Here is a 26,367-nt window from a genome sequence, read left to right as displayed (position 1 = left end):
CTAATATTATGACTAAATAATCGGCGGCGCCCTCGCTCCAATGCTCGCCCAGTGTGGCCTTGCAACCATGCCACACAAAACCCCCGACTCTCCCTGCAGATATGGACGAAGAATTGCCGGGTCCGTGGCCACGCATGCGCACGTTGTGCCGTACAACATGGCGCCGGCCACACGCGGACCCGTCCTGCCAGATGAAGCCCCCCTGTAACCATCTTGCCACCCCCCTGGACCACTTCTCACCTCCCCCCCACAGTCCGCAGCCGCCACACGAGGTTGACAAACACACCTTAACAATACATACCTGCCACATACCTCCAAAATACTCTCCAGTATAGTTTAAGACATTGCAGTAGCAGAAGTTCTTCAACGTTATTTTATCTCCAAGTAACGTGCCGAGACCTTTCAATTACATTAGTTTTTTTATATTTGTTCAGGGGATGTTGGCTGAGCCAGCAATAATTGCCTATCTCTAATTGCCCTTGAACTGAATGGTTTGCTCGGCCAATTCAGAGGGCATTTAAGAGTCAACCCATTGCTGTGGGTCTGGAGTCACATTGAAAGGTTCATCTTGTAGGTGAACGAATGACCTATTGTGAGTGATACGCAAATTCGTTGGGGGCATGTCAATATAAGCCTACTTGTGACACTAAGAAAGATTATTATTATTTATTCATAATGAAGAGTGATTTTCTGAAAATGTTACACTTTTTGTTCCTCAAGAGTAATGCTGTCAATAGGTTTGAAACTAAAGTGCTAAAATCATGCAGTTTCTTCAATTGTCGAACAGAGGAACCTCCCTAAAGATCATAATAATTCTGATTCTATGCTTTTCACACTGACAGTCCAATTGTTATAAAAAATAATTGAAGCATTACTTAAAGGGTTAGATATCCAATATGCAGGTAAGGCAATTTTGAAGAAATTCTGCAATTGCAAACTGTATGATCCTGTTCTTGATCCAGAACTGTCACATTCCAGCTTGTAACGTTCTTTGATTGTGCCGAGAGAATTAAAGGAGACTGCTTGGACACGTGACACCATTAAACTACCTGAATAGAAGACAATCTAATGTCTCACACAAAGGAATGACATCTCTGGTAGAACAACTTCCTCTCAGTACGTCACTGGATGTGTCCCAGTTCTGTAGTGGGTTTTAAACTGATAACCTTTGGATTCGGTGTTGAGACTGTGAGAAAATGAAGCAGATAATTACTTATCAAGAGATGCAGCTTTGCACGGTTGTAAAGTGCAATATACTAATTAGATCTTCAATGTATCTTCTTCCCAGTAAAGGTATAGAATTTGCTGGCTGGGGAAAGGGATTGGCGGGATTCTCCGTTGTCTGTCGTTGAAATCGCGAAATGTGATTGAAAGTAGAATAGGTTCTGCTGCTAAAATCACGGCGGGCGACAAGTTGACGCCAAATCGCTATTCTCTATCACCTCGACAGCGGCGTCAATGCGATCTGGAATACGTGTACAGTAAACATCGCTTGCATATCATTAGTGGGCCTGAACCGGTATTCTCCGGGACCTCCGCGATGCTCTGCCTTCGAAGGGCTGAGTTCCCGACGGCACGGTTCACTTGTGTCATGGCTGCTGAGGGAGAGGGAGGGGGTACAGAGTGTCCACCATCGCCATAGTTTGTTGAAAGTTGTGCCACTGGTCGTGGGGTTCTGTCAGGGCCGGGGCAGTAGCGGGAGGTGGCCAGGAGGTGGGCTGTGGGGATGGATTGGATGGGCATGGGACTCCATTGCCGTAGCCGGCAAGGCAGCCATGCAGCTCGCACACCGTTAACAGCCCGCTATGAACACAGGTCGTACAGGTGACCCTTCTGGCCAACCCCCTAGATACCCTCTGGCCCCAGTCGACCCATCAACTGTGTGGGCGTGCTCAAGCACAACCAGTGCCATCTTGTTGGCTGGGATGAGTGTGTGTGGGGATTGTAATGTGTATATGCAACTGCAGCTTGTCAGCCTCCCGAGTGTCAATCATGAACCCGGCGAATCACGCACCGTTTTTCATTGGAATAGATTGAGTTCCACGTGGCGCCGGTGCTAGCCCCTCCACAGTTGCTGAATCGATCCATGTTCGGTGCCAGTTTTGCTATCGTGAAAGTCCACAAATTCTCCGTCGGCGTCAACACTAAATCTCAGAAACGGAGACTCCCGCCCAATATTTATTGTTCAGAGGATGTGGTGATGAACTTTGTATTTGAGCAGTGGCCGTGGGTTGATACATCTGAGTTACTTGTTCGGCCACTTTCAAGGGTATTTAAGAATCAGTAATGCTGGAGTTAGACAGGAGTCACACCGAGGCCAGAACGATTATCAAGGGCCAGTTTCTTTCCTTATGGGATCTCAGTGAGCCAGTTAGGTTTTCTACAACAATCTGGCAGCTTTGTGATCTGAAGGCACTGAAGTGGTTGCAAACTTTGAAGGAAGTGTTGGAGAAATGGAACAGGAGCTATCAGCATACAGTTTGAAGATGACCTAATGTCTGTGGATGATGTCACCATGGGCGGCAGTTAGATGAGCAGTAGGTTAGGGCCAGCGGTAGATCAGGCACTGATAACACAAAGCTTTTTTACAGCAAATTATGACAAATACATTCCACAGTTGAGCAAAAATGAGTGGTTCTCGTGATAATACCTTAACTACCATTAATTACCTAGGGGTTGTCATAATATGCACCCATGCACATCATGAGGTAAGAACAGGCAGTGACAGACATCCAGGTGAGCCAATCAATATACAGAACAGAACACGACCAATCACAAGTCGGAACACCGGAGGGCCCGGGGGGGGGGGGGGGGGCTTCCAACTGTAAAACACACGAGGCAGGAGCACTCTGCCTCTTTCCACTGGTGATAGCTGTAGTGACAGTCAGGGTGTACAAATCATTCAACACCTTCTACACGTGGATCAGAGCTAGCCTGGTCTAGATAGTTAGTGTTGGTTTACTTAGAGGAGTAGAGAATCAACCCACAGGCAGCTGTGTGCTTCGTTACCAGAGTTCAATAAACCTTATGGAACCAACGCCTACGTTTGGTGTGTGCTTTATCATTTAACTGCATCGTGTTGCAGTCCGTGTTACCCCAGGGTGAATAACACGACAGGGGTGACTCATGAACTGTTCTGTTACCAGCTGTTAGATGTCTTCACTCTGGATTGATTGCAAATGGCCGAATTGTAGCAGGATTTGGACCAACCTATAGATATCGAGAGACAATCACCTATGCCTGTCTTGAAGGTTATGAAATGATTGGCAACAGTGTCATTGAATGTGGTGAGAATAACGTCTTTGCGTCTCCATTACCGACGTGCAAAACACATGAGTAAACTTCACTTCCATTTAATGAAACCAAAAGTTGTGAATTGATTTTTAATCATATCTGTTAATAAACATCTTGTTGACTTACAAGATTTCCAGCTAATTTCTTTCTTACTGCTCTTCCACTCTGCACATAGTTTTTAGAAATGATATGTCAGATATCTTAGTTCCAGGACATCACTGCAGGAGTTCCTCACGGCAGTCCTAGGCCTAGCCATTTTCAACTGCTTCATCAATTATTTTCCTTCCATTATAAGGTCAGAAATGGGATGTTTGCCATTGATTACACAATTTTCAGGACCGTTCCCGACTCCTCACACACTGAAGTAGTCCATGTCCAATTGCAGCAAGACCTAGACAATATCCAGGCTCGGACTGACAAGTGGAACGTAATATTCAGGCCACAGAAGTGCCAGGCAATGACCGTCTACAACAAGAATGACAATCTAACTATTTCCCCTTGACATTCAATGGCATGACGAGAGCCAAATCCCCCATTATCATCACCCTGGGGGTTACCATTGACCAGAAACTGAACTGGACTGGCAATATAAATGCTATGGCTACAAGAGCTGGTCAGAGGCTAGAAATTCTGCTGTGAGTAAATCGCCTCCTGACCCCACCAAAGCCTGTTCACCGCCTACAAGGCACAAGTCGGGAGTGTGGTTGCATACTCCCCACTTGCCTGGATGAGTGCAGTTCCAAAATTACTCAAGAAGCTCAACACCATCCGGAATAGAGCAGCCACTTGATTGGAACCCCTTCCACAAACATTTACTCCATCCACCATCGATGAAATGCGACCACAGCGTGTACCATCTACAAGAGGCACTGTAGGTACAAATCAAGACTTCGTCAGCAGCACCTTCCAAAGTCATGCCCATTACCATCTAGAAGGACAAGGGCGACAGCCACATGGGAACACTATCAGCTGAAAGTTCTCCTTCAAGTCACTCACCATCCTGACTTGAAAATATATCACCATTCCTTCACTGTTGCTGGGTCATAATCCTGGAACTCCTTCCCTAACAGCACTGTGGGTGTACCTACACTAAAGGGACTGCACCAGGTCAAAAAAGTTGCTCATCACCATCTTCCAAAGGGCAATTAGGGATGGGCAATTGTCATGACCCCCCCCCCCCCCCCAGGCAATGCACGGTCAATTGCAATCCCACCAGTAAAACTGGATGTTATTTTAGAGTACCTGAGGACCTTGGCTGAGCCCAATAAATTGCAGTTACCATGTTTGTAAATGTTCCACAAATATAACCTTTTATTCTCTAACAATAATATAATCAAACTGACAAAAATGTAACTGACTATCTAATCCCCCCTTTCCAATCCCTGCCCTTTATAACTCATCCCACTCTACTCAAATAGATGCACAGATAGGCAAAATAGAGGGAAAGGTGGTGGAGCAGTAAGAAAATAACGATGAACTAAAAGGATAAAAGATTTTTGGTGCACTAGGACGGCTTCCAATTAAAATCTTTCAGGAGTTCCGCCTTTCATTTTGATACTTCTTCTTTCTAGACTTGAGATGGTTTTCTCTGGCAAGGCTGCCTACTTTCTCTGTAGATTCAGGATCATTTCAAATATAGTAAAGATGTGCCAGGCACTCACTAGTTTTAGAAAAATAAAGCAGTTCCTTACTTCAGCAGCGAGAGACAGAGAGTTCCTTTTTCTTTCAAGGTCTAATCACTTCTGTCCAGCTCTCTCCGAAGCATCATCACCAATTACTAACTTTTGTCAAGCAGAACACTGTTCCTCGCCAACCCACAGGTTGCCAACCAGTCAATCAATCCGACTTCCTCCAAAGCTGGTTCTTAAGATTCACCCGACACTGATGAGTTTGTTTTCGTGTCTCCAAAATACAAAACCTGGAACACCCTGTCCTGTCTAGCAGGCTGCTTCAGCTTGAATCCTCTGCTTAAAGGCACATTCCAATTATGGGTGCACGGACCAAAAATAACAAAAGAAAATAAATGAAACAAAAGAAAATTAAATGGAAGGACTCTTACACAATAAATGATGTCCAAGCCATCAGTACATGAATTTTAAGAAAAGGGTATTTTTCCATTACTGATTGAGCAAAGCGAACAACATGGTTTAAAGTCAATCTTTTATCTCGGAATCTCTGTCAAAGAAGTTGACCACATTGTACCAAAGGGGAAAAGTTCTCTTGCAATATTATGTCTCACAAATGAACCTGAACTATCCAGAATCCAGAACTCACTAAATATGGTGCCTTCAGTTACTTTGCCAATGATTCTCCCTCCATCATAAAGTCAGATATAGGGATATTCACTGATAATTGCCAATGTTCAGTACCATTCACAACTTCCCAGCTGTCAAAGCAGTCCATGTCCACATGCAACAAGACATGGACAACATTGAGGTTTGAGCCGATAAGCAACAATTAACATGAGCATGAGCAACGTCCGCAACAACCATTTTCAGGAAGAGAAAATCTAACCATTCCCCGCTTGACATTGAATGACTTTGCCATTGCAGCTGCCCCCATTATTTTTTTTTTTAAATAATTTTTATTGAATTTTTCAAAATACAAACATTTTTACCCCCCCTACATTTACATTAAAATTATAACAAAACAAAGTCAAACCCCCCTACTTAACAAGAAAAAGAAAAAAGTCCCAAGTCCCCCCCCCCCTACCCGCGCGTCTCCCCCCCCCCCCCGCCGGCAAACCGACAGACCAACTTATCATTTCTAGCAGCGTCCTCGGGCAGGCCTTGCCCGTGCCACCACCGCTACCGTGCTTCCTTTGTCTTTGTCCCCCCTCCCCCCCCCCCCTCCTCCCCCCTCCCTCCCGCCCTCCCCTCCCCTCCCGGGTTGCTGCTGTCACGGCCTCAGTTTCTATCTCTGATCCAAGAGGTCTAGGAAGGGTTGCCATCGCCTGGAAAACCCCTGCACCGACCCTCTCAGGGCGAATTTGATCCTTTCCAATTGGATGAAGTTTGCCATGTCGTTTAACCAGGTGTTAACACTCGGAGGCCTTTCGTCCCTCCACTGAATCAGGATCCTCCTCCGAGCCACCAAGGACGCAAAGGCTAATATTCCAGCCTCCCTCGCCTCCTGTACCCCCCGGTTCCACCCCAACCCCGAAGATCGCAAGTCCCCATCCTGGCTTGACCCTGGACCCCACCACTCTCGACACCGTCCCTGCCACCCCCTTCCAGAACTCCTCCAGTGCCGGACATGCCCAAAACATATGTGCATGATTCGCAGGGCTTCCCGAACATCTAATACACCTGTCTTCACCCCCGAAAAACCGACTCATCCTTGTCCCCGTCATGTGGGCTCTATGCAGTACCTTAAATTGAATGAGACTTAGTCTCGCACATGACGACGACGAGTTGACCCTCTCCAGGGCGTCTGCCCATGTCCCGTCCTCTATCTGTTCCCCCAGCTCTAACTCCCACTTATCTTTCAGCTCCTCTACTGGTACCTCCTCCACCTCCTGCATAATCTTATAGATGTCCGAGATCTTCCCCTCCCCGACCCAGACCCCTGATAGCACCCTATCACTCACCCCCCTGTCGGGGAGCGCGGGGAACCCCGCTACCTGTCGTCTGGCAAATGCCTTCACTTGGAGGTACCTGAACGTGTTCCCCGGGGGGAGCCCAAATTTCTCCTCCAGCTCTCCCAGGCTCGCAAACCTCCCCTCTATAAACAAGTCCCTCAGTTGTCTAATACCCGCCCTCTGCCAGCTCTGGAATCCCCCTCCTGTGTTTCCCGGCGCAAATCTGTGGTTCCCTCTTAGTGGTGCCCCTATCAGACCTCCCACTTCCCCCCTGTGTCGCCTCCACTGCCCCCAGATCTTGAGGGTGGCCGCCACCACCGGGCTCGTGGTATACCTCGTGGGAGGGAGCGGCCATGGTGCCGTTACCAGTGCCCCTAAGCTTATGTTGCCGCAGGACGCCCTCTCCATGCGCTTCCAGGCTGCCCCCTCCCCTTCCATCATCCACTTTCGTACCATCGATGTATTTGCCGCCCAGTAATATCCTGAAAGGTTGGGTAACGCCAGCCCTCCACTATCCCTACTCCGCTCCAAAAAGACCCTTCTAACTCTCGGGGTGCCATGTGCCCACACATACCCCATGATACTACTCGTTACCTTCTTGAAAAAGGCCCTGGGGAGGAAGATGGGCAGACACTAGAACAAAAACAAGAACCTCAGGAGGACCGTCATTTTAACTGACTGCACCCTCCCTGCCAGCGACAGCGGCACCATGTCCCACCTCTTAAACTCCTCCTCCATCTGTTCCACCAGTCTGGAAAAGTTCAACTTGTGGAGGGTCCCCCAGTTCTTTGCCACCTGCACCCCCAAATACCAAAAACTTTTAACTGCTCTTTTGAAGGGGAGCCTCCCAATTCCCTCCCCTTGGTCTCCCGGGTGTATTACAAAGACCTCACTTTTCCCCAGATTTAATTTATATCCCGAAAAGTCCCCGAACTCCGCTAGTATCCCCATTACCTCCGGCATTCCCCCCTCCGGGTCTGCCACATACAACAACAAATCATCCGCATAGAGCGAGACCCGATGTTCCTCCCCTCCCCTTGTCAGTCCTCTCCACCCCCCTGAAACCCCTCAGTGCCATCGCCAACGGCTCAATCGCTAATGCAAAGAGTAAGGGAGATAGGGGACATCCCTGCCTAGTACCGCGATGGAGCCCAAAATATTCTGACCTCCTCCCGTTTGTTACCACACTTGCCATCGGAGCTGAATAGAGCAGTTTTACCCACTTGATAAATCCCTCCCCAAACCCAAACCTTTCCAACGTCTCCCACAAGTATTCCCACTCCACCCTGTCAAATGCCTTCTCCGCGTCCAGCGCTACCACTATCTCCGCCTCCCCTTCCACTGCTGGCATCATCAGCTGCCCCCATTATTAACAACTTGGGAGTAACCATTGTCCAGAACCTTTACTGGACCAGCCATACAAATACTGTGGCTACAAATTCAGGTCAGAGGCTGGAAATTCTGTGGTGAATGATTCATCTCCTGCCTCCCAAGGCTTGTCCACCATTTACAAGGCACAAGTCTGGAATGTGATAGAATATTCTCCACTTGTCTGGATGAGTGCAGCTCCAGCAACACTCAAGAAACTCAACACCATCCAGGACAAAGCAACCTGCTTGATTGGCACCCCATGCACCACCTTAAACATTCACTCCCTCCACTGCCAGGATACAGTAGGTGCAGTGTGTACCATCTACAAGATCCAATGCCATGACTTTGCCATCACCTTCCAAACTGTGGCCGCTGCTACCTCGAAGGACAATGTCAGCAGATGCATGGGAACACCACCAATTGGAACTTCCCATGGTTGTCACATGTTATCCTGATTTGGAACGTTTTGGGGCAGCAGGGTAGCATGGTGGTTAGCATAAATGCTTCACAGCTCCAGGGTCCCAGGTTCGATTCCCGGCTGGGTCACTGTCTGTGTGGAGTCTGCACGTCCTCCCCCTGTGTGCATGGGTTTCCTCCGGGTGCTCCGGTTTCCTCCCACAGTCCAAAGATGTGCGGGTTAGGTGGATTGGCCATGCTAAATTGCCCGTAGTGTCCTAATAAAAGTAAGGTTAAGGGGGGGTTGTTGGGTTACGGTTATAGGGTGGATACGTGGGTTTGAGTAGGGTGATCATGGCTCGGCACAACATTGAGGGCCGAAGGGCCTGTTCTGTGCTGTTCTATGTGCTGTTCTATGTTCTATGTTCTAATGTTGGATCGAAACCAAACTCTCTTCCTAAAAGCACAGTGGGAGTATCTACACCAGATAGACTGGAGGGGTTCTTGAAAGCAGCTCACCATCACCTTCTTAAGAGCAATTAGGGATGGGCAACAAATGCAGACCCTCTTAGTCACGCTCCCATCCCATGAAAGAATTTAAAAACAACACAAATCCAAAAGCTGTATTGTATTAGGCATTTGTTTCTAGCGGTCGTAATATGCCACTTAGTGAGCACTTCTACAGATTGAGGCAAGTTGGAAAGTCACCACCAGTCGAAGAGATGGACACGGGTGTCTTCCAATTAACAGGTCTGGAGCAACTTCAAGATATAACTCAAGTATTAGGAGTCAACATTGGGAAATGTGCATGGCTCCATCATAAGAGCCACAATTGAAATACTGACTGGTAGAAAACTACTTAGCATAGACTTGTGTTTGAGCATCAGAATATTGTTCTCAGGGAACTCTGGTACCAGATGTTCATTGACTCCACATCGCAAACTTTTACAATGGCACAGAAACAGAAGGGGGGGAGGTTAGCGAGAAAAGTTAAACTCCTTGTTACTTTAGTGTGGCGTTGTAAATAGGTTTGAAAATAAAACTGGCAAATTTTCCAAATTCCACTTATAAGCTTATAGAACAGAGAAGTTTTCTTAACACTAACGTTGGTAACATTTCGGCTGCCACAATGCCGTGGCTGACAATTTGCTTGTTATTACAAAATAATTACAATTACAAGCTTGATACTGCTCTTGACCCAGAACTATCATATCCCCATTTATCTGCAACATTCAGGCAAGATGTGGTACAGTTTTATATTCTGTAATTACAGGTGCTGTATCGCAATACCCTCAAAAAGCCAATGGTACAATAAAATTTTCACTGATAGAACAAAAGGAAACTGCTTGGAATATATGGGACCTTTTAACCATATGAATAGAAATAATGGGTGAGGTTCTTTGGTCTTCCCATAGTGTGTTTCTTGGACCCACTGTTGGAAGATCCCACTGCTGTCAATGGTTTTCTCATTGAATGCACTCCATGCTGCTGGGAAACGCTCAGCAGGGATCCGCCGTCAGCAGGATCAGAAGAGTCCGCTGGTGTGAACAGCCAGAAGATCTCATCCAAACTTTCATCCATAGCAATGACACCTGTTCAGAACAAGATTTTGTTAGTACTGCATTAGAGGTCAACCTAAATTAAATGCCCCAGTTCCTGAGTGGGATTTGAACTGATAAACCCTTGCCTCATTGATGGGACAGTGAAAATCTGAACCTTTGTCGGCGGCATGTTGGCGCAGTGGTTAGCACTGCTGCCTCACGGCGCCGAGGACCTGGGTTCGATCTACTGTGTGGAGTTTGCACATTCTCTCTGTGTCTGAGTGGGTCTCACCCCCACAACCCAAACGTATGCAGGGTAGGTGGATTGGCCATGCTAAATTGCCCCTTAATTGGAAAAAAATAATTGGGTACTCTAAATTAAAAAACAAAAAAGAAAATCAACATTTGTTAAGAGATGTAGCCCTGCACAGTTATGAAGGTAGAATGTACGCATTCTTTCTTCAATGTATTTCCTTCCCAGTAAAGTTATGAATTCACTGGCTGGGATATTTGTTGCTCGCAGAATGTGCTGTTGAACTTTGTAATTGAGCAGCAACCATCCGTTGATTCAACTGAGTTACTTGTTAGAACACTTTCTTTTTTTTAAATTCGCAGTCCCCAAAGTTCATCTTCAGTTCTGACCAGGGGGGCCTTTAAATGTAGCGCCCCAATCTCTGCAGAGCCAGATGCCCCCCCCCCCCCCCCCCCCCCCCCCACCAGACTCACGGTGAAAACTTTACCCACTCTACACGCCAGTTTTCAGTCAGAACCTGACCCTAAACAAATATGGTATGATTCCACTGTAACAATGGCCAGTTTCTTTCCTTACAGGCTCTTAGTGAGCCAGGTAGGTTACTTCAACAATCTGACAGCTTTGTGATCTGGCAACACTGAAGTTGTTACAAACTTTGATGGAAATGTTGGAGAAATGGAACAGGAGCTATCAGCATACAGTTTGAAGATGACCTGATGTCTGTGGATGATGTCACCATGGGCGGCAGTTAGATGAGCAGTAGGTGAGGGCCAGCGGTAGATCAGGCACTAATAACACAAAGCTTTTTTACGGAAAACTGTGACAAATACATTCCACAGGTGAACAAAAATCAGCGTAGTTCTTCTGAAAATACCCGAGCTGCAATTAATTACCTAGGAGTGACTCATGAACTGTTCTGTTACCAGCTGTTAGATGTCATCGCCCTGAATTGATTGCAAATGGCCAAATTAGAGCAGGATTTGGACCAACCTATAGATATCGAGCGACAATCACCTATGCCTGCCTTGAAGGTTATAAAATGATTGGCAACAGTGTCATTGAATGTGGTGAGAATAATGTCTTTGTGCCCCCACCACCGACTTGCAAAACACGTGAGTAAACCTTTCTAAACTAAAGGGGCGGCACGGTAGCAAAGTGGTTAGCACAGTTGCTTCACAGCTCCAAGGTCCCAGTTCAATTCTCGGCTTGGGTTACTGGCTGTGCGGAGTCTGCACATTCTCCCTGTGTCTGCGTGAGTTTCCTCCGGGTGCTCCGGTTTCCTCCCACAGTCCAAAGATGTGCAGGTTTGGTGGATTGGCCATGCTAAATTGCCCTTAGTGTCCAAAAAGGTTAGGTGGGGTTACTGCGTTACAGGGATAAGGTGGAGGTGTGGGCTCAGGTAGGGTGCTCTTTCCAAGGGCGAGTGCAGACTCAATGGGCCGAATGGCCTCCTTCTGCACTGTAAATCCTATGTCTATGTCTATGTCTATAATAAAATTTTAAAATGTGAATTGACCATTGCTCAATTCTGCCACAACTATCTAAATATCTGAATGTTGGTTTGGATGTTTGCCAGATGACTATAGAACCTTGATTTCTTTCTTCATGTTCTTCAACCATACAAGTTGTTTTTAGAAATAACACTGGAGTACTTTTCTGTTACTGAATCAGTAAAGTGTTAACCTTTTCTCCAGGTATCAATGATGAAAAGATTTCCCTCATTTAATACGAATGAGGAGGAAGTCTCTTGTAATATTCCGGGAGCTTACTATAATGGTGCAACCATCTTCAGCTGTTTCATCAATGTTCTTCCATCGTTAGGTTAGAAGTGAGGAAATTCACTGATAATTGCACAGTGTTCATTGCCAATCATGCCCCCTCAGATACTGGAGCAGTCAGTGACCACCTGCAGGATGACCTGGTAAATATCTAGGCTTGAGCAAATAAGTGGCAAGTGACATTTGTGCCACACACGGGCCAGGCAATGACCATGTCCAACAAGCGAGAGTCTAGCCATCACTCCTCAACATTCAATGGCATTAACACCGCTAAAGCCCTTAGGATCAACATTCTGGGAGTTACCATTGATCAGAAAGTTAACTGGGCCAGCCATATAAATATTGTTGCTGCAAGAACAGGTCTGTGGGTGGGTATACTGCGGTTAAAGACACACCTCCTAACTCCCTAAAGCCTGTCCACCATCTACAGAGCACAAGTCAGTAGTGTGGCATATCCTCCACTTGCCTGGATGAGTGCAGCTCCAATTTCTCTCAATAAACCCAACCCGCTCCAGGACAAAGCAGCCAGCTTTATCGGTACCCAGTTTGCTACTTTAAACATTCACTCCCTCAAATTGCGGCACAATAGTGGCCACAGTATGCACACACATAAGATGCATCGCAGCAACTCACCAAGCCTCCTTTGATGGCACATTCTAACCCGTGCCTTATTCCACCCAGAGGGACAGGGGCAACTGATGTCTGGGAGAACAACCAACTGCAGGTTCCCCTCTAGGCTACACACCATCTTGACTTGGAACCATATAGCCAGTTGTTGTTGTGTAAAAAACCTGACAGTTCTTCCTTAATAGTACTGTGGGTGTACCACCACTACATGGACTATAGAACTTCAAGAAGACAGCTCAGTACCACCTTCTCATGGGAAATTAAGATGGGAACAAATGCTGACCTTGCCAGCGATGCTCATATTGCGCAAAGTATTTTTTAGAAAGAAGCAGCAAATGCCGAAGGCAGTATTGGAGTGGGTGTCTGTTCCAAATTTAGTATTCTTCCCCTCAGTGTGTATATATCTGGCACCTATGTGTGTAGAAGCTAGTTGGCGAGGCACCATCAGGCCAACAGATGGCGATGGGTGGTCTTCCAAGTAAAAGGGCTGCAACAACTTCAAAGTACGACTCTGAAGTGTTGTCAGCCAAACACTCAGTAAGTGGATTCAGCATTGGGAAGTGTGCACAGCTCCATCTCTGAAAACCACTTCACAACTGCTGACTGGTGTTATGGACACCTGGTCAGATCCCAGGAGTGACTAAGATACTGGACCAGAGCCAAAGCATTAAAAAATGTTTTTTAACTGTGCAGAAAGATCGATTCGCTCCATGAGTGATTGCAGAGGAAATAGGACTTGGTTATTTTGACAAACAAACTTTATCAAAACAAAAGAAAAATAATATTCAAACTTTTAAATTTTAAACCTAGCCAGAACAGCTTGCAAGTATCTTTTAACCTTAACACACAATTTCCCATTAAACAACACGTAACATAGCATACAGCTCGAGGCTCCACTCACACAAGCAGGCAAACTATGCGTGAATAAATGAAAGCCAGCTTGAATTTGTGGAAGGAAAATTGTGTTTAATTATCTTGATCAAGTTCTTTCACAAAGCTTTAGAAAGGATTGACGAGTTGATGCTATGTATATTGTAATATAAGAGTCTGGCACATATAGAATTAATGTGGAACTGAGTGCAGTAGAGCCCACACAATGATGTGAGAAGCACATGACCTGCACTCTGGCTTCAGGCCAGAGTTGGATAGAGTTGTGTGTATAAGCAAGCATGGAGATGGCTCTCAGCTTGAACCTTTCATTATATATTTGTAAATAGCCTAAGAGTCAATGAAGACTTACGTATGACGGCAATGACTTCTTCAGATCTACCGAACTGTAACCAACACCCTACAACATATATGAGCCTCAAAAGGTATTTCATAAAGTACCACATAATAGATTTCTTAGCAAACTTTTAAATGAGATTAAAAGGACAGTGTGGATATGAAATTGCTAAGGGACAGACAGCAGAGAATAGTAGGGAACAGCTGTTTTTCAGAATGGAGGGAAGTATACCATTGCATTCCCCTGGGGCCAGTATTAGGATCCCTGCACTTTTGATAAAGATTAATGACCAGAATTTACATACAGGGCATAATTCCAAAGTTTGCAGATGGCATGAAAGTAGGAAATTTTGTAAACAATCAGAAGGATGCAACAGACTTCAGGCCGATACAGATAAACAGGTAAAATGGACACACACATGGGAGATTAAATTCATAACAGAGAAGTATGCATCAATTCATGTTTCACATTTAAATTTCTTTCACTATATTTTTGTTAAATTTAGACAGTCAGAATTTTGAAATTGAGCTGGCATAGAAACATAGGGAGAGATATCATAAGGCGACAGGATTTCCCCCCCCCCCCCCCCCCCCAAACCACCACCACCATCCCCGGCTCCAGCGGATTTCCCTGCAGGCATTTGATGTTTGGAGGGGAATTAATTGCTTCAAAACATGGCGTGCCCAATCTGGGCAGGACGTTCTACCAGCCAAATTGCACCCGCCTAATCCTGGATGTGTCTCCAGAAGTGCTGGCCACTGCTGGGACTACAACATTGCTCAGTCATGAGGAGCCAAAGCAGGTGGCTTGGGAGAGGAAGCTGGGGCAGTGGGGGTTGTGGTGGGGGTGTCAGATGGGCCCAGAGGGCCTGTGTAGGAAGTCACCCGCCCCTTTGACAACTTCCAGCCACATGATGAAAGTTGCTGAGCTTGATGTTTGGAGCGGGCCTCTCAGACTGCTGGGTAATTCCCAGCAGCAATGGGATGAGGTCCTTCAGTGGGTCTTGATTGACACATGGGCAGGCAGGCTGCCCAACACATGCCCTAGCATTTGTAAAACTGCAGAGGGGCACGCGTGGGTTGGTCTGTGGCAGGCACAGCGCCCATGGCATTTTAGGCTGTTAAATCCAGTCTTTAGAATCTCAAAACAAAGAAAGGCCAATCAGGCATCTGTTGCTTCTTTGAAAGATTTGTCCAACAGTCCTGTTAATTATTTAGCCCTGCTAATGTTTCCTTTTCAAGTATATATTCAATTCCTTTTTGGGGGAAATTACTATTGAATCTGCTTCTGTCACCCTTTCAGGTATTGCGTGCCAGATTGTAGCTGATACATAGAAAACGTACTTCTCATCGCTTCCTGTTTAATTTACAATCATCTTCTCCCAACTTTAAATATTTGTGTATACGGACCCCAAGAGTTCTCTTTTCTTGCACCCCTTTAAAATTATATCTATTTGTTTATGTTGCCTCTCCTCATTCTTCCTCATAAAAATGAATAATTTCAAACTGTTCTGCATTAAATACTATCCAGCTCACTAAATTAAAGAAGGGGGAAACAATGGAAAAATATGCCTGACGATCCAGGGCTGGGTGAAAGTGAAGATTGATTTTTACATAGAATTTACAGTGCAGAAGGAGGCTATTCAGCCCATCGAGTCTGCACCGGCTCTTGGAAAGAGCACCCTACCCAAGGTCAACACCTTGATGTCTTTTTGAATGAAGGATGATCTGCTTGGTGTTGATTTATGATACCAGTTCACTTCTTGTGTAACTTAAAGTTGACTTTGTTGTTCAAAGTTGTGGCTACAATCTTGATTTTATTTTGAAGGTACCTGTGACGACCCCCCAGAATTGGAACATGGCTCACCACGGGAAAGAGTTCCTTCTGGGAAATCATTTGATGTGGGTAGTAGGGTGCTTTACAGATGTGAAAGGGGTTACATATTAAAGCAGGGAAGATCAAGATATGTTACCTGTCAACATGATTTCACATGGACACGATTGCAGACCATTTGCGAACGTAAGTTTTTAGTATTTTTTTACATTTCCCTCCTCTTATCTATCCTCTGCAGTGAAAAGTTGTGCAGGGATATGGTTCCATAGAGATAGGCTACCCTCCACAACCACATCCCACTTGCTGCTTTTATGTATAAGCTTGGAGGGTGATTGATGATGTGCAACACAATCGCAGAGCCAAAGGACCCTTGACATATTCTCCACCAGCACCATGGTGGGGTTCGAATACTTGATGAATGAAGGTGACAGGGAAGAACTTTATTTGAGTTTGTAAACTGAAGTCAACCATAACCTGACATCTTTCTCAGACCACAGAATGACCCCTTTCCTCTGTGTCCATGACCTAAGGAATTGGAAGCCTGCATTAACCCTGGAAGTCACTTCCCGGCATAGGTCCTGCACATTGGATCTGAGAGGAGGACCATTCCCCAAAAAAGGAGACCTCCTTTGTTGCAACTTGTCCTGGATAGAAATGAGTGCCTTCAAATTCTGGAACTGACCTACACTATCTTCTTCTTAACACTTGACACAACAGACATTTGCAATGATAAGGAACAGCATCCCATTAAGACCTGTTACTCTCCTTATTTCCCACTGATTTATAATGAGACCATGGATGAGAGACACAGACATATTGTTACGAATTACATTTGCTGCATTTGTAAGCTCCAACTTTTAACTTCAATGTTATAAAAAGCACTGTCCTGCACCATGATCCTGAGGCTGTAATCCTCAGAATTACAGAAATGAATGTGTGTAGCCCAATTTATACCAATCTGCTTTCACCTCGCCAGAGTTTACTATACGTTGCTATTATTTGAAACCAGTTTGCAATCATCTCCACAACATCCCTCTGACAAAAAGGGAAGTTTATAAATAACCTTGTCACGGGGAGAGATGGTGAAACCTTGGGCGGGATTCTTCGGCCGTGCCTGCCCGGTGACCGGAAATTTCCACCCGTGGTCAATGGACCGTTACATTCTCCCCGGCCATCATGATCTAGCGGTGGGCGCAGCCGAAGAATCGAGCCCCTTATTGCTGAAATGCCCAAATAGACTCCTGCTTGTTTTCATATATTTCGAATTCCAAAGTTATGGGGTGCGATTTTCCCACCCCCCATTCTGCTGTGCTGAAGGTATCGCAGGAGAGGCCCGAAAGGCGCTTTGCACGGACCGACGAATCATGCGCTGGGTCACCCGACCCGTGGTATCCACCGTGATCTGGACCATGCTCTTGCTGGCTGTGATCCATGCACTGATATTTAAATGAACCATTCGGCTCATCAACAGGGTGACCTGTTTGAGGCCGCGGTCTCCCAACTCCTCTGAGGCACCAACCGCACCGGCGAGGTCTCACCCGGCCGTCGCCTTTGCTGGTCTCCACAAGTGGAACCAGGTATGATGGTCTCTCCGGGGTCTCGGAGGCCATTGGAGCCCCCCCCCCCCCCCCCCCCCCCCCCCCCCCCCCGGGTGGTCGAGAACAGGGCAGGGCTGTATGAAACCCTAGACCTGCACACACTGGCAGTGCCAACCTGGCACCATAGCAGTGGCGACCTAGCATTGACATGTTGGCACTGCTGTCACTGCCAATGTATCAGGGTCAGTGGCTGGGTGCCAGGTTGGCAGTGCCAAGGGGTGGGGCCTGAAGAGGGCCTTGCCAATGAAAAGGGGTCAATGAGGGAGGTAGGAAGGATGGGGGAGTGAATGGGGGGTATGAAAGGATGTCATGAAGGTTGGGGTGTGAAGCTGGAGTCCAGCAACATACGAATTTTCACCTTCATCAAACTGATTACTTTTACTTTACTTGGTTTAATCCAGATTGGCTGCTAATTTGATCGCTAATTTGTTACCCCAAATTGTTTTTGCCTGACTTGAAAGGGGGACCCCAAAAGTGTGTGGACCCTCAGCAACCCCATAGTGGGATATGCCCACTTGGGGCAGGGAGTGGGGGGAATGCCCCGTTTCCCAGATGGATGAAGGGGTAAGGGACAAGATCACCCACATACCTGGGTGGTGGTGGGCGGCTTGCGCTAACCTTTATTGATGGGGGAAGCTACCATTTGGGGGTCGAGGGTTGGGAGTGTTGCCCATGCCTACGGTGGGTCACATTGTCCATGAGTTAGGGGTGTGAAGGACCCTCAAGCTCACTCCACAATCAGGGGCCCCTTTCGAAAGGGGACCCTGATCTCTGAGGAGCTGTTCTCACTGGGGAGTTTAGTTCCCCATTGCAGAAAAACCTTCTAATTGTTGGCTTGAGTGGTGAAACTCTGCAGCCCCCCAAAAAATGACTAAGTGTGCGTGAATACAGGTCCTGATCGCGCCCTAAAAGCTGGCGGGAAACACCCCGCCAAACTTGCCCAAAATTTTGGGTGAACTGTGCCCATGGTTTCAAGCCTCAACTGATGATTTGAACTTAAAGTCAAGGCTGGCATTTCAGTGCACTATGGCGAAGCTACTGTACTGTTATTTGTTGGTGAAGATATGCAATGATTTTCCTGTTCATGGCTCAGGGTAACATTAAATAAATGATTTTAAAAAGTTTTTGCATAAAAGGAGTAAAACTTGTGAAATTCTCTGTTCCGTCTGCCCCATTTTCTGGCTCAGTTCGTTGCCGCCGGCAGCGGGATGCTCCGTTCCGGCAGTTTCCCATTGTGGCCATCCCATGGCGACGGGAAACCCGCGGGCATGGGCGCACTGCTGCCGAAGCGGAGGATCCTGCCGTTGCAGAATCCCTTATATTTCCTGAGCCAAAACGCCCCTAAAAAAATTAACTGCATAATTGGGAAAATAATATGCTAGATTTTCATCCTAATATCACATTACTGCAAATTGCGTAAAAAATATTATTGGAATGTCTAACATTTCTCTATTTGCCCCTTTTAAAACTTGTCTAGCAAGACACTGTGGTAATCCAGGAGAGATTTTGAATGGCTATTTTTCTGCACCAGATGATTCTTTGGGAAATAAGGCTGTATTTTATTGCGACAAAGGGTAAGTGTTCAGCACATAAATTGTGGAATAAAGGCAAAGGGTTCTTCTGTTTAGCTTTGTGATTATGATGAGCGACAGTGTCTCCTTGCTGATGCAAAAATGCACTGTTGCTCAACCGTTGGTTCATTGCACTTTTGATGATAGCCCATCCCTGCAACATTGGTCTTCTCTGGCTCACTGGGAGGGCTCACTGAGAGAGAGTTCAGAATTGCTCTTTTAAATAGGCCTGAGATGACTCTGGTGTGAGATGTTGTATCAACGCTGAATGATAGATGGTTTGGTGCATTTTTCTCTCACTCATAACCTACACTTGCTCAATCAATGCTAAATTGTGGGCAATTTATGCTGAGAATTTTCTACCAATGACAAATGAGTCGAGAATTTTCAAACTCTTGGACCCCTTAAGACATCTTTTCAAGAAAAGATATTCAATTCCCAAATGATCCAGAAATTCAAAATCGGAAATAAGTATTGCATGTTTGTGCGATGAGTTTGTTCCATGAGCTGAGATAAATCAGTATGCATTTTATAACTAGCGAACCAGACTTACACACACTGCTTCTCTAGGGCCTGATCAGTACTTTTTTTACAGCAATCGTACAACTGTTTTTGTGTTAATGTTGGCTCGTTTTTATTTTTATTTTACAAAATTACTGTGTTGATGTCCACCATCAGTCTACATGTGTCTCTTGATCAGTAAGCTGTTCATGAATCTATTTAACTTTCACCTTGCTGGCTGATTGTAGGTGATTTTAACTGGGTTTTCTATGGTGTCTTTTAGACACGGGATTGTTGGTAGGGACCACCGCATATGCACACCTGATGGTTGGGATGGCCAGGTGCCAACATGTAAACGTAAGTTAGGCTTCCATATTTTGTTGAATCTGTTAATTGCTTTTCTATGTCAAATAATTAGCCACTTTACGAATATAGGAATAGGAGTAGGCCATTCAGCCCGTCGAACCTGTTCCACCATTCATTTACATCCTGACTGGTCATCTACCTCAGCAGCACTTTCCTGCACAAGCTCCATATGTCCTGAAAAGCACTGGTCATATTCCCTCCATTGCCGCTTTAAAGGTATTGTCATACTTGGAGCATTGGCTTGCTATGTCAACTTCTGTCCTTGCAATATTTTAGTGTCTCAGGTTAAAGTACTTAATTTTAAATGTAGGGAACAAAACGTCCATATTTTGATTGAACAACTCATAAATAGGAACATAAAATATCGAATGGGAAACAAACTATTCACAAACTGCTGCATCATGGATTCACACTGTTTAGGGGCTAGTTTAACTGTAACATTGTTGTTGTTGTGTGTTTATATGTTTAGTTTCCAGAATAGGGAAACATTTTGAATACGCAGTAAATCAATGTGCATCGCACACTGGAAATTAGCCTGCTTAACCATGATTCGAAACTGTTTTAAAGAAGAAGTTCACAATTTTGGAGTGTGTGTGCGTGTGTGGTAACCACCAACTTCCCTCCACAACCCCCCAACTCACACTCCTCTCTTCTTTGGCTTCCTGCCGTGCAGCAATAGCTCCCTTTGTTCTAATCCAGTACTTCCAATTTTGCGGTCTCATTATATTTCATACCTAAGCCATGATTGAACCTAAATGTCATGTCTGATAATTGTTCTTCACATGTCGACGGGTTTGTGTGGTGTTTGTATGTTCTCTGTGTAGCGTTTGTATGTTCTCGCTGTGTCTGCGTTTGTTTCCTCCAGGTGCTCTGGTTTCCTCCACAGTGTAAAGATGAAATTAAATTAAATGAAAATCGCTATTGTCACGAGTAGGCTTCAATGAAGTTACTGTGAAAAGCCCCTAGTCGCCACATTCCGGCGCCTGTCCGGGGCAGGCAGATGTGCAGGTTAGATGGATTGGCCATGCTAAATTGCCCCTTAATATCCAAGTTTGGAGTTACGGGGCTAGGGTGGGGTGGATGGGGGATTGTAAATGGGTAGAGTGCACATTTGAAGGGTCAGTGCAGACTTGATGGGCCGAATGGCCTCCTTCTGCATTCTAGGGATTCTATAAATCTATTCTATGATTCGAATCAAATGCTATCTGTAATACTAAATGGTCAATGCTGTGGAAATTCATGCATGGTGTCCAAGAATTCATTTTAAAAGGCTGATATTCTCTTAAAAATGTGCAGTGCAAAGCTGGAGATTGTGTTTTGCCTTTTGTGCATGAGGAGGTGAGGAGGAGAAAAAGAGTTCTGCGTCATGTATTGTTTGTTAAACCAATGTGTTGTGCCATGCCACAGAGCTGATTGAGATTGTAATTCCTGAAGTATTTAATTCAGCATTGCCTTCATTTTCCCATTAGATGTCACGTGTGCTGATATTCCACTTATTAGTAAAGCTAGAACTCTATCACCACCAAATGGAGATCACTGGGAATATGGGATGACAGCACAATTTTCATGTCAGAATAGCTATTCATTGATTGGTGCAAAAATACTTACTTGCACAGTGAATGGAAAGTGGGACAAGGACCCACCAACATGCAAAGGTATTTTTCTATAAGATTAGAAATGGCTTCAACACTTTCAGTAGATGTTGTTGAGGTAAAAACATAATTGATTAATAGGATGAGAGGAGACCTGGGAAGGAGTCCCCTCTCCCTTGGGTCTTTCGCTCTTATTTGGAGGTCCGGCTTTCAGATCTGAGGGACTGCAGAGAGGTGAGCTCTCCCAAGGATGAGAAGAAGAGGCCAGCCTCTCAATCCGCATGATTGGATGGAAGATCCCAAGAAGTCAGCAGCAGGAGTGTGGCCCCTCCAACCTGGAGACAGCGCACCAAAAATTGAAGCCTCAGACAGGCAGGCAAAGTGAGTGGCGTAACATGTACAGGTGCTAAGTCCTACACTCTGGCTTCCTCAGAGTACTCCTCCAGACTACTCCTCAGAAAAACACACCTTGCAGCTGCACTCATTTTTCTCTCTCCAAGCATACCCTCATATCCACAAACGGACAGCCATCAATCACAATCACTCGCATCCTATTACCCTCTTACACCCATGCCTCAAAGTCACCTGTCACAAATGTTGTCCTTCCCACCTTTCCATATAGGCTACTTTTAACACGCATAACTCTCTGTTTCTCTCCTTGCAAGAGACAAGGGGCATACAGTTATGGGTGAGTTGGAGGGATGACCCTCCAGTGACAGCCACTGGTAATGCATGCCCACCTGTTCCATGAAGAAGGAGGTTGCTTCAGTAGGTTGCAGGTGTCATGAGTGACCATTTGTGAGAGCCTAGGCTTCCTGAGGGAGCAGTGCTCACACAGAAAAGAGCTGATTGGCTGCCCATAGACCCTGCGTTGGGGCTGGCTCCTGCCTCCTTGGAGCTGGATGTCTGTGCCCATCCGCTTTGCCCCATGGAGCAGCATGCAGCTGAGGAGAAGGTAGCTGATGCTGATGGTGCTGGTATTTCCAGTACTGCTCCCGGTGGTATTGGATTTCTGCTTCTCTTGTTCTCATCAGAGATGGGTGGTCGAACTGCATAATGTGCATCCATGTTGTGTTGACAGCTGAAAGTGCAAGTAAGTGCAGTTCATGATGATGTGCAAGATTGATGAACTGGTATCGGTCAGCATTCACCTGTCAACCAGTGCCAGTGCTCCAACTCTTCAGTTACACTGATAAAAGCCTTCCCAGCCTGTCATTTTTACTGAAAAAGCATTCTCCACTGTGCATTTATCTGACGAATTGCTGACAGCTCGGTTTATGGGTACTTGCTAAAAAGCAGTTAATGATCTTTTTGGACAATTTAATTATTCACCCAAAAGCTCCAAGGAGATTTCCTGCTTGCCTACAATCCTGTCCACGTGAAATCCAGGAATTGGGCTGGATACTGTCAGAAACGCAATCCAAGGTCACCTTTCAGGGATTCAGGAGAGGTAATAATGCCTCCTCACCACAATGTCTCTGGATAATGAAGCAGTATATATGACCCTCACAGCTCCAGGGTAAACATTGCATGGCTAAGAAAGTCAGAAATCTTTGACAGCTTTGCTCTCGGTCATTTAAGATTGACCAGTCTGTCCAGTTCAATCCAAACCTGAGCCAGAACTATGTATAAATGACCTGATTTCCCCCGGCTTTAACAATCTAGATTTGTCAGCTCTCTTTGTGTTTCAATAAAGGAGCAAAATAGTGTCACGTAATAAAAACGGAAAATATTGGAAACACTCAGAAGGTCTGGCTGCACGTGTGGAGAGAGAAACAGAATTAACATTTTAGGGTCAGTTCTGAATCATTGAGGTATTGGCCAGAATTCGCTGGCTGTTGGAATTCTCTTTTCCTGCTGGCATCGACGGATTTCCCCACGACGTGGGATGGCTTCAATGGGAAATCGCATTGACAAACGGTGGGAATAGACAATTGCGCTGCCAGTGAACGCCGTCGTGCCGCTGAGAAACACGCGGCTGGGGACCAGAGGACCCCGCCCATTATTTCCCAGCTCTATGGCGATGGGGTTAGAGGTATGGTGGGGGGGTTGGGGGGGGGGGGGGGGGGGGGGGGATCAGTGAAACAGGGAAATTAGTGGAACAGCACTCTGAAATTTTTCCACCTCCAGATAAATTTCCAGGAGACGACTTGGTCACAGGAACAGGAGCCTACTGGCCGGCGTCCAGTTGAGGTTGTTAAGGGGATTGTTAACAGCAATTTCACGTAACAATTTGAACGCTATAGATGGCACACAGGAACCATAGAACTTCAAAATTTTGTCAGCTCAGGTGAGATAAGAACAGACAAGCAGGTGGTCATAAATGACGGGTGTGTAGTTGCGCAGAGTTTTGAAACAGGAAGGCTCAATGGTGCTATTTAAAGGGCATGTACATTAAAGGGATTGTGTGAAGGACTGCTGCGGAGGCCAATAAATTGGAAGATATTCCCTCATGAATCTGCGGCAGCTCAGTTCTTCAGCCACCTCCAGCCAGACTACTTTCATGATGCCGGTTGCCATCCTCCACCTCTTTTCTGGAAATAATGTCCCTCTCCTCTCCCTGACTGTCAATTGGGACTCATCCAGGTATGTGTTACTGAGCCATGGAAATGAACACTCTCCGCACTGCAGCCACCCTTCCAAACACTGCCTTCTGCTGATGTTCTTCTCCCGCCTCCGCTGTGTGCGGCCAGTATGAAAGGGTAAGATTGCCCACTAAAAATGGAATCCTCAACCTTGCAGCCAGCATGTGGTGGCACAGTGGCACTGCAGATAGCACTGCTGCCTCACAGTTCCAGGGTCCCAGGTTCAATTCTGGCCTCGGGTGACTGCCTGTGTGGAGTTTGCACCTTCTCCCCTTGTCTGCGTGGATTTACTCCGTATGCTCCAGTTTCCTCCCAGTCCAAAGATGTACAGGTTAGCTGGATTGGCCGTGCTAAATTGCCTATTCGTGTCCAAAAGGTTAGTTTGGGATACTGGGTTACGGGGATTGGGTGCAAATGTTGGCTTAAATAGGTACTCTTTCCAAGGGCCGGTGCAGACTCGATGGGCCAAATGGCCTCCTTCGGCCCTGGAAATTCTATGATTAACTCCCACCTGCTATCCATTATTAGTTGTCTCTTCTGCAGGCAAGCCATTAATTGGGCACATTGCACAACATGTCTACATCTCTGTGTAGAGGCATGTGATCTGGAGATAAAAGCAACGCCAGGAACGTGAGACAATTGGCAAAATCCAGCCCGTTAACTCTGTTTCTGTCTGTACACATGCTAACTGACCTATTGAGTGTTTCCAATTTTTTGTTTTCACTGCTGATTTTCAGCATCCACAACATTTTGCACTTGTTGAGATAATTCGGCGGCACATTTGGAAAACATTAAAATCAAACCATTTGAGGAAGTGGTGAGGGACAATAATAGATCAAGGATTAACAAACACAAAGTTCTTTAACTGCTAAATTTCATTTGATATGATTGTGACTGATGCTGGAGTCATAACTACAGCCAGTTACTGAGTGGCAATTAATGCATTGTCCTCTTTTCAGTTGTCAGGTGCATTAGTCCTGAACCAATTGTAAATGGCTGGATAATAAAAGGATTTGGACCTATGTATAGATATCAGCAGACAATCACCTACAGTTGTAACAACGGTTTTGAAATGGATGGCAACCGTGTTATTGAATGTAGTGAAAATAACATATTTGTGCCCCCACCACCTACCTGCAGACTACGTGAGTAACCAGCTCTCCAACCTAATAGACCAGAGGGTGTACGTTGACCTTTCTTGCGTCTATTAGAAGTATACAAATATCTTGATGTTGGTTTGGAAATGTCCTAATTGACCTCAAAATGATGCTATTTCCTTTGCGCACATCACTGCTACAAGCCTTTTTCCACTGATGTGACTTCCTGTAATTTTCCACAGCATCGGCTGGTTTATAGGTGGGGGCTCATAAAATCCACTGGGTAGACTTGCTGCTAACCAACCACCCAACCACGAGCTATCTGAAATGTTATGGAGGACCTGAAGATGTCAGGCAGTCTGCCCACCCATCCTTGGGCCTATTGAAGTCCTTATATGGTCCATTAATGGCCATTTAAGGGCTTCATCACACTCCTGCCAATATTCTACCCTTATTATAGGATCGGGGCGTGGTGGGGGGGGGGGGGGGGGGGGAGGCCAATGCCAGAGAAATCTGGAAGTTTTAGCTCCATGGGCTGGAGTCAGGCGAGGTGGAGGGCTTCCTTTGTGCGTCTCTTGAGCGTATTAGAAGCGTTTCTACCCCCCCCCCCCCCCCCCCCTCCCCGCACTTAAGGTCATCTTTACTCTAATCCTCCCACTGACCTCTTGAACCTGCCTCCAACCCATCCACCTCACCTTGCTCATCCCCAGCCTTGAACTGAGCTGGGCTCCTTCGTAATGTGGAACTGCCTGTAGCTGCAGCTGGAACTGCCACTCCTGGCTAGCACTGTTGAGAGTACAGAGCTGCCAGCCATTCGATTGACCAGCAACTCAGGATATACTGAGGCGGTCCCGAATAATTAACAATACTCCCAACATTGAATTGCTATGGGTCAGTTGGGGGGATTGTAGGCAGGCACCCCGCTAGCTTTTTAGCCATGGGATTGGGACTGCAGGACCGTGTAAAACTGGCCCCATGTCTCTTTGTCCTCCTCTCAAAGTCCCCCCATCCCAACCCCATTCAGTTTTGATGTGTCGTTGCCAGTGATATCTTTCTGCCTAATTCTTTGGTATTTGCTTTCTCCTGCTGCTTAGCAGACATCTTGAATTGGCTACGTCCTTCAATCAAATATTGGTCAGACCGAAAGAACGGTCCCTGT

The 26,367-nt window shown here is 46.0% G+C and overlaps 1 protein-coding gene across 1 annotated transcript in view; it reads left to right on the top strand.

The window, feature by feature from the left end:
• Positions 1 to 26,367, top strand: part of LOC119978177 (C4b-binding protein alpha chain-like) — a 96,338-nt gene that overhangs the window by 47,725 nt on the left and 22,246 nt on the right. Inside the window, exons 6-9 of the mRNA XM_038819609.1 lie at positions 11,362 to 11,547; positions 15,893 to 16,084; positions 18,974 to 19,070; positions 19,852 to 19,925. Coding sequence (XP_038675537.1) covers positions 11,362 to 11,547; positions 15,893 to 16,084; positions 18,974 to 19,070; positions 19,852 to 19,925 — 549 coding nt within the window. The remainder of the gene's footprint in view (positions 1 to 11,361; positions 11,548 to 15,892; positions 16,085 to 18,973; positions 19,071 to 19,851; positions 19,926 to 26,367) is intronic.

This window comes from Scyliorhinus canicula, chromosome 15 (genome assembly GCF_902713615.1).
Source record: "Scyliorhinus canicula chromosome 15, sScyCan1.1, whole genome shotgun sequence".
Lineage (NCBI taxonomy): Eukaryota > Metazoa > Chordata > Chondrichthyes > Carcharhiniformes > Scyliorhinidae > Scyliorhinus > Scyliorhinus canicula.
The sequence above is the reverse complement of the archived record's forward strand: the minus strand, read 5'-3'. Positions and strand labels throughout refer to the sequence as shown.